Below are 14,590 nucleotides of genomic sequence, written 5' to 3' on the forward strand. Positions count from 1 at the left end.
TATAAGGTTAGGTTATTTATTTGACAGCTTTCTTCTTTTTTAATATAGGTGTTTATTTCTACAAACTTACTGCTTAGCACTTCTTTTATTGAATTCCATATGTTATGTATGTTATATATGTTTTTGTTTCCTTTTGGAGATATTTTGTAACTTTTTAAATTTATTCTTTTACCTAATAATTGTTTAAGAGTGTCCTTAACTTCCATGTATTTGTGAATTTTTCTGTTCTTTCTGTTATTGATTTCTAGTTTCACTGTGTTTAGAAAAGATACTTGGAATGATTTTTATCTTCCTAAATTTGTTAAGATTTTTTTGTGACTTAGCATGTGATCTCTTGAAGAATGTGACATGTGCACATGAGAAGAAAGAGTTGGGTGGAATGCTCTGTATTTATCTATTAGGTCCATTTTTTCTATTATGGCATTTACTTCTCCTGTTTCTTTATTGACCTTTTATCCACTGCAGTGGGTAGGGTATTGAAGCCTCCTTTTATTCCTATATTACTGTCAATTTTTTCCCTTCAAATCTATCAATATTTGTTTTATATATTTAGGTGATTTATGGTGCTTTATATTTATGTAATTGTTATATCTTCCTGTTGAACTGAATCTTTTATTATTATATGATAACCTTTTATGTTTCTTATGATAATCTGGAAGTAAAAATCTATTTTGTCCGATGTAAGTATAGCCATCTCTGCCCTCTTTTAGTTAGCATTCACAAGAAGTATCTTTCAACACTACTTCATATTCTGTGGAGGCCGAGGAAAATTAAGGCCATCCCACCTAAATTTTAGCATTAGCACAAGTACAGCCATCTTAGGCCCCTGTGAATAAGAGCTGAACTTTATGGGAAAAACTGTAGAATGTCCTCAATGTCCTCGGCAGGTAATCCCATATCAGAAAGACAACAGAGTTCAGAATTGCCCTCGGGCAGAGAATCCCATATCAGAAAGACAACAGAGCCCACACTTGTGGTAGAAAGTCCCATATTAGAATGATTACAGAGCTCAATGCCCTTGAAAGCCTCATATCAAAATGTAAACAGAACTTGAGAAATCCCTCCATCCCTTCTGAAAATCCCCTAGACCAGCCTATAAAAAACCCAGCAGTAACCCACTTCGGGGTCCAAGTCCCTGCTCTGCTGTGTCCGGCACACTTGGACCCAAGCTCGAGCTTGCTAATAAACCCTCGTGCGCTTGCATCGCTGTTGGCTCCTTAGTGGTTTCTCGGATTCGCAATCTAGGGCACAACAATTCATCATATATGTGTCCTTAAATCTAATGTGTGTCTCTTATAGATAGCATACATTTGGATATTGCTTATCGATTCAACCACTTTGTAGCATTTGGTTGAGGAATTTAGTCCACTTATATTTAGTAAGGTAAGGATTTACTCTTTCCATTTTTAATTGTTTTCTGTCAGTTTAATATTTTTTAATTTCTCTTTATTTTTTGTGTATCTACCGTATGGTGTGTGTGTGTGTGCACATGCGCGCGCGTGTGTATTTATCATGGGGCTTACACCTAGCAGGCATAGATACAGCAGTCTGTTTTAAGCTGATAACTGTTTAATTAACTGTTTAATCATATTTCTATAACCTACATTTACTTTTCCCTGTGTATTTTATGTAATTGATGCCAATTTTTTATTCTTTCTACATTAGCTCTCCATTAGCAAATTTCTGTGGCTATAGTTATTCCTACTATTTTTGTCTTTAAATTTATATACTAGTGTGAAAAGTGATTTGCACCTTGTCATTACAATATTCTATTTCTCTTTATCTTAAGCAGTGAGATTTTTATTTTCATATATAAGATTAGTGAGATTTTTTACTTTTTACTTTGTTTAATGTCTTTTTTTTCAAACTGCAGAACTTTTTTAAGTTCTTCTACTTGAACTTCAACTTGAATAACTTGTTTTTCAAGTTTAAGTTCTTCAACCTGAACAACTTGAAATGATTCTTATAAGGCAAGTCTAGGTGACAAATACCCTCAGTTCTTGTTGGGAAAGTCTTTATCTCTCATTCTTAAAAGACAGATTGCTGGACAAAGCATTCTAGCTTGCAGCTTTGCTTTGTCTCTCTCAGTACTTAGAATATAACCTCCTATTCTCTCCTAGACTGCAAGGTGAGAAATCTACTGATAGATTTACAGGGGCTCTCTTGTATAATAATTCACTGTTTTCCTGCTGTTTTAAAATTTACTTTGTGTTTGACTTTTGATAATTTAATTATATATCTCAGTATAAACTTCTTTGGGTTTAACATACTTATGTTTCCTTGGGATTCATGAATGTCAGTAACCTTTTTAGATTTGAGAAGTTCAGCCATTATACCTTTAAATAAGTTTTCTGCCTCTTTCTTTCCTTCTAGGACTTCCATAATATGTATATTAGTTCTCTTCATGGTATTGTATAACTCTTTCAGAACTTCTTCACCATTTTCATCTTTCTTTTCTTCGTTAGTCTAATTGCATAATTTCAAATAATCTTTCTTTGAGTATCCTCAACTTTCTTTTGTTTATCAAGTTTGCTGTTGAAATTCTTTATTGAATTTTCAGCTCAGTAATTGTATTCTTCAGCCACAGGATTTCTTTTTGATTCTTTTCTTATGGTTTCTATTTCTTTAGTGAATTTCTTTTTGTTCTGGTATTGTTTTCCTGGTTTTGTTTAGTTGTCTGTGTTCTATCATTGCTCATTGAGTTTCTTTAAGATGATTATTTTTTAATTTCTTATCAAGCAATTCATGAGTCTCCATTTCTTTATGGTTGGTTACTGGTGTTTTATTATTTTCTGATGTTGATGACGTTTTCTTGATTCTTCATGATCCTTATAGCCTTGCATTGGTGTCTGTATATTTTAAGGGGCTGTCACCTCCTCCAGTCCTTACAGACTAGTTTGGGCAGGTAAAGGCCTTCTCCTGCCAGGTCCCTGGACATATAGGACTGCCTCTGGGATTTGGGTTGAGTGGGGCTGGAGCCAGATCACAGGCTGCTTCTGAGTCCAGTCATGCTTAAGGTGGTGAGCCTTTTACTAGTTGTGTGGACAGGCATAATTCCTCCTAGATCCCCACCCAGTCAGGGCTGCCTGAGACTATGGTTGAACGAGGTTGGAGCCAGGCCATGGAGCTGCCTCAGGATCAGTGGTCAGTTGGTTTGGTGAAGCATGTACAATTTTTATAACACATACATAAGTGTGTGATATAGGTAAAAATTGCAGGTTTTGCCAATTAAAGCTCTCTAACTCTGAATAAATTGCTTAACTGTCTTGAGTTTGAATTCCCTAATCAATAAAATAGGATTAAATGAGATAATTCATATAAATAGCTTGTGATACTTAACAATCAGTACAAGCTAGGTGCTCTTATTATTATTTTTTTTAACAATTATTATTATACTTATCTGAATAAACACTGATAATTTAAATGTATATTTATAAAATGTAAATAGTATAAATATTTTACATGACTTTTTTTTTTAAGTTTTTTTATTTATTTATGATAGTCACAGAGAGAGAGAGAGAGAGAGAGAGAGAGAGAAAGGGAGGCAGAGAGAGAAGCAGGCTCCATGCACCGGGAGCCCGATGTGGGATTCGATCCCAGGTCTCCAGGATCGCGCTCTGGGCCAAAGGCAGGCGCTAAACCGCTGCACCACCCAGGGATCCCTTTTACATGACTTTTAAAGCCCTGTATAATGTTTCCTATTTCTCTCTATATTCTTATATCCATGAAAGAGGTTTGATCAGTATAAATCTACACTCCAACCAAAAGGATTTGACATAATACCCTGAGTTCCTATAATACTTTTTATTTTTAATTTAATTATTTAATTTAATTTATTTTTTTTTCCTACAATACTTTTTAAATACAAGACCTAAGCTATTCCTCTATTCCTTCTGACCATCTTACCTTTCCATCACAAATGACATGGTATTCACAGACAGAAAAGATAAATGTGAATGCAAAATAGTTTTGGGATAGAAAACATACATTGATAATAGTTAAATAACATGATGATAAACATTTTTGTTGCTCTATTTTGCCATAGGGATACTGATAACTCTTTAGAGCTTGTACAATCCCCTTGTTCCCATCTCTGATTGTCCCCTATGTTCTCTACTAGTAATTCTTTTCTCAGTCTAAGTCCAAAGTCTAGTTCTGTTGTGGAAACATTTCTTCTACATCAAGATGAATAAGATAATGAGTTGCTCTTTCCCAAAAGAGTTGCCAGGTCATAACAAAGGCAACAATTTCCCAGCTCTGGAAAACGCCCTCTATCCCCCTACCCTACCTCATTCCCTTAATCACAGAAATGGAAGTCATGCATTCCCATACTTTCAAAATGCTTTTACTCCTCACACTAAGATGGTGTACCCAGAAGGAGTTGGAAAACAATCTGTACTTTTCTGAGAAAAGTTTTGGGCATAAGCCAGATTTTTCAGCTCCAGGCATCAGATGCTATTGGAATGATGAATAATAGGATGAAAGTATGGGTAGGAAGGGGAGGAGAAATGGGTTTCTGTTTCTCATAGCTTCTAGTTTTAAAAATAAAATGTAAAATCTACCATTCATTCTCAAAGCTTTCTGGTTGAATTCACAGGTTCTACACTCCTTATATTTTCAAAATCTCTTACCTTCTAACTAGTCAAAAAGTATGATCCTTAGATAAGCACCATTGGCATTAGCTAAGAGCTTGTTAAAATTAAAAATATTAGGACCTCATTGATTGATAAATGGATAAAGAAGGTGGAGTTTATGTGTATACACACACACACACGCATGCACACACACACTGGACTATTACTCAGCCATGAAAAAAAAAGAATAAAATCTTGCCATTTGCAACAACATGGATGGAGCTAGAGAGAATAATCCTAAGTGAAATAAGTCAGTCAGAGAAAGACAAATATCATATGATTTCATTCATATGTGGAATTTAAGAAACACAACAAATGAGCAAAGGGAGAAAGAGAGAGAGGCAAACCAAGAAACAGACACTTAACTATAGAGAACAAACTGTTGGTTACCAGAAGGGAGGTTAGGGGGAAGATGGATTAAATAGGTGATGGGGATTAAGGAGTGCACTTGTCTTGATGAAGACCAGGTGATGTATGGAATTGTTGACTCACTATATTATATCCTTGAAACTATTATAAAACTGTAAACTAATTGGAATTAAAATAAAAACTTACAAACATATTAGGACCATCTAAGACCTAGTTAATCAGAATCTTTATCTTTAACAACATTTTCAAATGGTCCATATTTATGTCACATTTTGAGAAACACTGCTATACTTCCTTGTCTTTGGCTGAATTGTTAATAAGTCACTCATTTGCTTTCTTAGGTAAGTGAGGCCTCAGCATCCAGCACTTATTTACTTGAGTACTGGGTCAGTCTTACAGATGGCTACTTATCTGAGTCTGCCCTGTCAGATTGTATGTTACACACTGGGCATGCCAGAAACAGCATTGCAATGACGTGTAGCACAAGTGATGGAATGATCTCTCCAAAATTGGCATTCCACTTCAGTGATTAACTGTTCTGCCTTCAGAGTAAGGTTCTCTCTCTCTCTCTCTCTTTTTAGAACTTCCATACATCACTTTGAGAATTATGACTGCTCAAATGATGGTCAAATGATGAGAAGGCCTTACTTCCTTAACTCTAAGAAGAAAGTAATAAAACTCCTACTTCAAAAGTGGTTGCATCAATGAAGCAAGATAGTACATGCTTGACATAGCATATGTGCTCAATAAATTATTGTAATTTTTATCTGCCCTAGGTCAAGAAACTTGAGTTATGTGCTCCCATTTACTGCTAGCAAAACAGATACAAACAACTTACTTCTAATCTCATTAGTAGCTATGAGTTTCTTTCACTGAACACATTTATTCATCTAACAAACAGTAAGTTCCTTCTAGGTTCCAAAGATTGTGCTACATACATCAATGCAAATTGGGAAAGTCCATCCTTAATGAATCTATGGTGTAGTTTAATGATCTAAACACAGGAGGATTCCATTTATTAAGAATTCTACACCAGAATTTTAAGAACAAGTCAGAGTAACTGAAGAACTACCTTTTATGGGGGACTCTAATCATGTCCTATCAAGGGTTGGAGAGGACTTGACTTCTCACTTCTTGGAGATGGAGAAGCCAAACTCTGGGGGACAGGAAAGTAATGAAAAACGAGGGCTGAAGAACATATAAGGAATATATGGAGGAGCATTTTGGGAATTGATGAGTGGGAGGGATTAAAAAAGAGGTATTTCAGAGAACTGAGGAGACATAAGAGATTCAAAAAGTTTGGTGCTTCTTTTTTCAGTGTTGCAATGTATTTTGGAAAACTAGTAATTTTTGACAGTTAGGCATTATTTCCATCATTGTGACTCCCCTGAGCTTTGGCCCCAAGGTTGTGAATTTATTCTGGTTGAAGAAACGAGTCTGTGTTGATTGTATAATGATGGATATCTGCCAGTAAAGAAAAGCTGCATGTCCATTCGATAGAATTTGCTTTAGAGTTAACCATATAGAGATGCAAACCTTATGAATTTTACTATTTCTATGGAGAGGTTTGTATTATTTCCTAAACTATAGTTTATTCATCTTGGAAATGAAGATTAAGACTTACGTCACTGGGAGCTTTCAGTGAACAGTCATATTTTATAATTTGAAAGAGGCCATAAGAAATAATCTGTCTTTACTTTATACCTACCTAACAATAAACACCTCTGGTCCATAGACAGTCTTAACTCCACCTTGCCTTTCCAGATTTAGAGTATTCTCTTCTCCAAATTTACCACAAATATCTTCAATCTTATTAATTCTTATATTGGATTATTCATTATTTTTACTCATATCTTTAGAATATAGCTTCCTTTTTTTTAGAATGGAAACTAGTTTTAACATTTCCACATTGAAAAAATCAACATAATTATATATGTCCTCATATAACCACAGATATTGCCATTTATAATATAGTCCTGTATCATTCATTTCTCTTATTTATTTAAAAAATAATTATTTTTTAAGATTTTATTTATTTATTTGAGAGATGGAGAGAGAGAGAGAGAGAGAGAGAGAGAGAGAGAACAAGCAGGGGGAAGGACAGAGGGAGAAGCAGAATCCCTGCTGAGCAGAGAGCCCCAGGCAGGACTCCATCCCAGGACCCTGAGATTGACCTGAGCCAAAGGCAGACACTTAGCCAACTGAGCTAAGGCACCCCAGGCACCTCAATAATACTTATTTTTAGGAAGGTATAATTAGCATATGCACAGATAACTAAATATACTTTAGCAAGTTTGAAAAGTGAATCCACCTGTATTACCCAGATTCTAGTTAAGAAATAGGTGTCATCACTTGAGAAAGTTCCCTTGTATGTGTGTTTTACCATCAATCCTCCCTCCCTTCCACAAAAGAAATCTCTGCTCAGCTTTTCCTCCATAAATTGGTTTTGCCTTTTCTTGAACTTCACATAAATGTAGCTATAATCACACATCTTTAGCTCAAGGTAATGTTTTTGATGTTGCCTGTTTTGTTACATGTGTCAGTAATTGGTTTCCTGTTGTTCCTGGGTAGTGGTCTGCTATCATCTATGTATTCAACTGTCTATTATCTATCTATCTATCTATCTATCTATCTATCTATCTATCTATCTATCATCTATTCATTTATTATCTATCTATCATCTATTATCTATGTACCTATCTTCTATCTACCTATTATCTATCAATCAATTGATTATCTGTCATCTATATATAATTTTGTTCACCCTTGTTGATGGAACATTTCAGTGTTGAATTTGAAACTAACTTTATTCCTTAACTGCATGATATTAGTATGTTATCTCTTATTTTCAAGTCCCATCTTTTACCTATAAAATTGTAGTAATCCTCATCAAAAGCATAAAATATAGACTTATTTTATAATAAATACTCAATAATTGTTTTATAAGTTCTTATATGATCCTCAACTTCCATCCTTAAAACCAGTTATTTGATTTTTGTTTTAACTGTAGGCCCAAGGCCCAGAACTCTGGCTTCTATCACATTTTGCCATCAGGTTAACATTTAATGAAATTGTGGACCTGGTCTTATGCCAAGATCATGCTTGGCACAGTCCTCACACCTCTCTCTCACCACTCCTCAGTGCCAAATATTTCTAAGGCAGAGAAACCTCAATCAAATATGGTATCTTTCCCAGCCATGAAGAAGATAGGGATGGGGATATGGAGCAGAAGGCTATAATCCTACAAAGGAGCATCAATGGAAGTTTCATTACCCTAGAAGGGCATGTTTTCAGGCCACAGGAGAAGGCAAACCAATTTGATTTATTGAGCCTGCATTTGCAGGGAAAATGACTGGATAATATCACATTTAGGGAGTAGACACTCCCCATAAGAAGAAAGAAATTTGATTAAAATCAGTTGCCTGAAGGAATTGATATAGAGGTAGGGATCTAGAGTTTTGGAGGTGAACACCTCTACTTGCCCAATCCATTCTCTATCCTATTTGCAGAACCATTTTATCCCTTTGGTTTATCTGGGGAAACTGTCAGGAATAGGAGGGAGAGAGGTGCAATCCTTGGAGGAGCAAGTATAGCAGGAGTTCCTGTGATTGTCAAAGGATGAGCTCCTGAGGCCAAGAAATGGAAACGCATCCATTCACTTTGTCTTCCTCATTGGAAGCAGTTTCAGGTCTGGGCACTCAGAAGGTACTCCATAGAGCGTGGTGTTTGAATCATTCTCTCCATGTCTCCAGGCCTTTGTTTCTGCTTCAATTTTTTTTTTTTTTGTGTGTGTGTGTGTGTGAATGTAATAGTAATTGTAAAACAGCTTTTATCAATTGTGGTTTACTGTTACCAAGCTCAGTGCTAAGTTTCTGTAATATTTTTAGTTTCTTAATTTACAGATAAAAAGACAGGAGCTTCACAGTATTAAATAACTTGTTAAAGCAGATCAGCTTATAGGTAGAAGAGTTAATATTCATACTCATATTTGTGGATTTCAAAGGCTATCAATAGAAATGTTTTGCTGTGTTTATAAATCTCTGAGTTGGTCTCAATTTATTATTAATTGAATTATTTTCTTAAACGTATTTTTAGCAACTTTATCATTCTGTGTGTTCCTATAACTCTTCTATATCGGTCTCAGAGATTTTTCATATTCTGATCTAGATTTTCACTACAGTGGACACTACCATCTTCCACAATTTCACAATCTTCTCTCTCTTCAGCTTCTGGAGCAAGGTAATATTTATCTGTGACTAGTAAAGAAATTATTCTATGTGTAAAGCTGTAATAAATTGTTCTTTTGTTTCCTGTTTCTTGGAGGTTTTTTTTCCTCCCTTTTAAATGTCAATGTCCCCTATAACCTGATATATGTCAGTATTTCCTCTGCCAGGGCTGTGACCAGGTATCCCGAGGGCCATCAAGCATGAAATGAATGGGAAAATAAATCCTATGGCTGCTGTCGTCATGCTGACCACTATGCCTTCAGTTCAGAAAGGACAATGACAACACTAACCAGTGCAAAGAAAGGGCAGACTAGTATCATGAGTCACTGGATGTGGCTGGCATGGCTATAAAGGCTCCATGATCAATGTTAGGTTCATGAATTCAGGCAAGGGGAGAAATGAGCATTCGCCATGCAGGCTGCCATCTTAAAGGTTACTGTTTTCCTGCCTTGGTGCCTGGCCTTTCCAGTACCCCCTGCTACAGACCTTAAAGGACTGGACTTTGTTAAGGTAGGTGTGTTAACTGGACCATCTTATCACATTATTACTATTATGGACTCTTCTTCCATTATGTGTTATATCTAAACAGTTACCACATGGTAGAAACTCATACATTAAAATTACATATTAAACCATTTTTCATTTTCTTCAAACTATAAGTGTTTTTTCTTCTGATTTTAGAAATAATGAAATCATTTTTAGGCCCCTAAAGTACTGTGCTTATGGTGCCTAGTAGATAGTTTAACTGCAGTGCTCTTCTCCCTGACTCTTAGCCTTCTGGAATGGCATAGAATGAACACCCAGGGTCTCTATCTCTGAGTCTGGCAGGTGGTGAACAACCAGGAAAAGTGATTTAAATGGACTAATAAATTTGTCCTTCCTATGGACTGAGAAACTTCCCAAATTGTCTATTACACACTTTCAAATTCCTCAAGAAACCATGAATATGTTTCAGACCTTTTCAGCATCAAAATAACTGAAACTGCCATTAGTTGTGTGTTTCATAATTACTCAGGAACTGAGTAAAATTTACTGCTCATACTTAGCCCAGAAAAATGTGCTACATCATGTGCCTCTGAGTGCCCAGCCAATTCCACAATAAAATAAAGGCATAAAAATGCAATTTTTTACAAAAATGCAGAAATTAATCATGAGTTCATATCAAGCACCAGCATAAGAACTGTGGTGTAGGTCAGGTAAAAATAGACATAAATACTGCTCTGAAAATACTGGAGTTCAAACATAGATACACATATAGCCTGACTAGAATATAAGGTCCCTTTTTCACCAGAAGTTGAAATTCAGTACCAGATGGTAAGAAAGTCAATAGAACTTGAATGAGTCAATGAACCACAGGGAGTGGCTAATGAATGAGCTTTAAAAGAATAGTTTAATGGAATGGAATGCATAAATGCAAATAAATGGGGTATGTAGAAACAGATGTTATGTCGTGGGAATCATTCATTCTGTCCTGACTGAAGACACCTCAATGGGTCAGAAAAACCAGATGTGGGCAGTCCTGGTGGTGCAGGGGTTTAGCGCCGCCTGAAGCCCAGGGTGTGATCCTGGAGACCTGGGATCGAGTCCCACGTAGGGCTCCCTGCATGGAGCCTGCTTCTCCCTCTGCTGTGTGTGTCTCTGTCTCTGTCTCTGTCTCTGTCTCTCTCTCTCTCTCTCTGTGTGTCTCTCTCTCATGAATAAATAAAATCTTAAAAAAAAAAAAAAGACCAGATGCCATCTTCCCTAGGCAAGTCTCACCTAATATCTTACGACCGTTCTTGGGCCTCTCTATCCTGACACTGGATGCTTTGTTTCTGAAGAATTTTTAACAGGCTCTCTAGGTTTTCTTTTATTGTCTCCCCATGACAGGAGAATCAGGGATACTTGCCATCATTCAACTGACAACAAGAGGTTGAGGAAGGCCAGAGACACAAAGCCCCATCCTTCCCAGAACCTCAAATAAGGCTCTGCCCCAGGTGCAAGTCTGTCCTTATCCTAAGTACACATCACTTCCCTGTCTCTCACCCAGAACTATTTCCATCAGCTTTTCCTGACCAAGAGGGAGTTGCCACTCTTCACCCAAGAGGACAAGATACAGCGCCTGAAGCAGTTCCATCTGAACGAGACAGTCCTACAGGATGAGCAGATGCTGGTTGTGTCACGTCAGCCCCACTGTGGAGGAAATGATGGGGCTAAGGACTCCACTTTCCCAGGAAGTTCTATGTGGGATAAGCACACTCTGACCTACAGGTGTTTGTTGTTAGGGCCTGGAGCAATGAGTGCTTTCTGGAGGCACTTCTACTGACTTCTGCCTAGTTAAATCCTTTTTTTGGAAATGTGTGTTTGTGGAGGGGACGGTGTTTATAGCACAGGATTTTCATATATTTTTTGCTCCTTCTCTCAGTTACTTCTTCTATGGGGGATCTGAAGTGTATTAGAGACATCCAAAGCCAAGCAATACTAACCTATGTAGAATGCTGTGTATTTTTCAATTGAATCCACATTGATTCTTTTTTCATAATTACTTTGTAAGGCTGTGGTTCTCACATTTCAATTTACATAAGAATGTGGGAAATTTGATAAAATTCTCAGAAATCTAATAAATATCTAAATTATTAGGAACCTATATTGTGCAGATTTAACTCTTTGGGAATTTACTCCATCTTACAGATGAGCAAAATGAGACCCCAAAATATTAAGTGTTTTGCTCTAAAGCAGAGTTATTCTTTTTTAGATGTAGTATAATTCCCATAACTCTGAGCTATTCCATTTAAAGATTTCTTCTTTCAGGATTATTAATTACCCAAGAGATATAAACCCATCCACAGTGAAAAATATCATGCAAAATGCAGTTTCCATCTGGAGTAATGTGACCCCTCTGATTTTCCAGCAAGTGAAAAGTCAAGATGCAGATATCAAGATTTCTTTTTGGGACTTAGGTAAGAAACAACATAAGAGGGATGGTGTGGTGTCCCATGTAAAAGGAAAATGGTTTCAATCCATAAACAAAAATATAGTCCATCTAGTCTAGCTTTTGAAAAAAAAAATCAGGCAAACCTAATGGAAATCAATAAGTGTATAATACAGAGAAGACATCTTTTAGTAAAATGCAGCAGGAGGTAGGAGAGGAGATGCACCATGGTGTGAACAGAGTAAAAAAGTAAAAAACTATACATTTGTCTGTCAAAGGTGGTTGTGTAGCCCTCAAATCTGTTTAAATCCTGTTCAGCCTGTTGATTAAACTGCAGAGTCTAAGTTTCCTTCTCCCTTTTCCTTCCATTTTGGGAAGAAGTTTTTGTGTTACATATAACCTTCACTCAATCTCTGCCTCTTCTCTTCTTTTCCACAGAAGATAGAGAGTGGCTAGATTTTTGCTGCCACACCATTCTCCTGCACAGATGGTGCCTTAGGCCTCTCATACCTCTAGCGGTATCCAGTTGCACAGTACTCTAAGGCACTAAGGCTTACCAAGACCACTCCCACCCTTTCCCTGATCTCTCATTGTGACAATAGCTTCTGTCATTATCCACAGCCCATGGAGATTGTTGGCCCTTTGATGGACCAGGTGGTGTCTTAGGTCATGCCTTTTTACCAAATTCTAGAGCTCCAGGAGTTATCCACTTTGACAGAGGAGAACATTGGTCAACTTCATACAGAGGTAAAGAAAGACCTTACCTGGTAGGAATGCTAGAACTCTCTGGGAGCACAGGTTTTGGTAATGATGGTTTTCCTTTAGGCTTAGAATGTAGTACAGAGAATAAAGGGAAGAACTCAGCATGGCCAGGGGAGGTGGGAAGATTTGGCTGAGGAATTGGTTCTCCTATTTGAGTGGGAGAAAGTGGGATCATTTCTGAACAAAGATGCTATATCATAAATACGTTGTCACATTTGCTTTTCTCTCTTTATATCTTTGCTTCCATTCATCAGTGTCTCAATTTTCTGCATGCTTCTTGCTCACTTCCAGTTTATCTGGCCATCTATTTTGCCATTCTATTTCCCATCTAGATTCCTTCCCTGTCTGCTTGCCTTTTCTTGTCTCTAACATTTGTTATTTCCTCCTTTTCTGTTCTCTCTTTTTTTTCTTCCCTCTTTTTTCTGTCTTATTTATTTATAGTTAATATTTATACTTTTGTCTGTACCTTTTCAGGGTTTAATCTGTTCCTGGTTGCCATTCATGAGCTAGGTCATTCTCTGGGCCTGCTGCACTCCAAGAGTCTGAACTCCATAATGTACCCTAGATATGTGAATCGGGACCCTAGAACCTTCCATCTTGATGGTGATGATATCAAAAGAATCCAGCAACTCTATGGTCTGTGCCTGCTGGAAGGGAGGGTATCTGGGCAGGAAATTCTACTTGGAGTTTACTGTTTTCTTCTGTCCTCATAAGGAGAAAGATGTTCATCTGAAATGCCCCAGTGCTGGCACAGAAGAATCATTCAACCTGGGTTTCAGTGGCTTCACGGGAAGACAAAGAACTCAAAGCCTTAACACATCCTTGGAGACTGCTTGAACAGACCCCTAAAGAATGGAACCTCATCAAGGCAGCTGAGTCAAAGTTCAGAACATTCTGGGTCCCAATAAAGATGGTTTTTAGGGGTAAAAATTTGTTCTTACAATTTAGTATGTCTCAGCATTTCCTATATTAACTCACTGTGATCAAGATGAGAGAGAAGAGTATAATAGAATGAAGAACTTTAGCAGAGAACTTTGGCATGGAACTCTCAAATTAGCTGAAAAGATAAGAAAAAATAAGATTAGGAATAAACCTTCTATATGTTATTACAAGGGTAGTGTTTGAGGAATGCAATTTATGCTGTATTGAAGTTTGCAGCTATAGAAACCAAGTGTTAGGATGGTGACCTATCCACTTATTAGCTCTGAGACTTTCAGCAAATTATTTAACTTCCTTATAACTCAGTTTTGCATTTGTTAAATCATTGTAATTATCTATGGTCATAAGTCTAAGTGCTGTAATGAATGTAAACCATTTTAGTGCTTGGCAGCACAGTTTTCAGGTATTATTGAGGAAGGACAATTTTTCTCAACCATTTAAACTTCTTCCATCTGGGGGCATCTGGGTGTTTCAGTGGTTGAGTATCTGCCTTTGGCTCAAGTTGTGATCTCAGGGTCCTGGGACCAAATTCCCCATCAGGCTCCCTGCAGGAGAGCTTCTCCCCTGCCTATGTCTCTGCCACTCTCTGTGTGTCTCTCAAGAATAAATATATAAAATCTTTAAAAAAAATAAATTTCTTCCATCTGGTCTAAGAATGACATGAAACAGATTAACAGGAGACAGAAAACAAAGATTAAATACATGTACATGGAGGCACAATGATAAAATTGAAACCCAAAGAAATGCCC

General features: G+C 36.9%; 1 protein-coding gene across 7 annotated transcripts; it reads left to right on the forward strand.

Annotated features, from left to right (window-relative positions):
- Positions 1-1,991: 1,991 nt before the first annotated feature.
- On the forward strand, positions 1,992-14,590 carry MMP26 (matrix metallopeptidase 26). 7 transcript variants are annotated; one of them, XM_038568151.1, is made up of 8 exons: positions 1,992-2,128; positions 9,171-9,242; positions 9,397-9,739; positions 11,274-11,479; positions 12,020-12,168; positions 12,762-12,887; positions 13,377-13,538; positions 13,617-14,589. In XM_038568151.1, exons 3-8 carry the CDS (start codon positions 9,641-9,643, stop codon positions 13,715-13,717), a joined length of 843 nt encoding a protein of 280 aa, XP_038424079.1. In that variant the 5' UTR covers positions 1,992-2,128; positions 9,171-9,242; positions 9,397-9,640; the 3' UTR covers positions 13,718-14,589. The 7 variants fall into 7 exon arrangements, with proteins under 7 accessions (XP_038424079.1, XP_038424077.1, XP_038424080.1 ...); XM_038568149.1 differs by having other exon boundaries at positions 11,259-11,479; positions 13,617-14,586; XM_038568152.1 differs by lacking the exon at positions 12,762-12,887 and having other exon boundaries at positions 11,259-11,479; positions 13,617-14,588.

This window comes from Canis lupus, chromosome 21, assembly GCF_011100685.1.
Source record: "Canis lupus familiaris isolate Mischka breed German Shepherd chromosome 21, alternate assembly UU_Cfam_GSD_1.0, whole genome shotgun sequence".
In the NCBI taxonomy this organism is placed as follows: domain Eukaryota; kingdom Metazoa; phylum Chordata; class Mammalia; order Carnivora; family Canidae; genus Canis; species Canis lupus.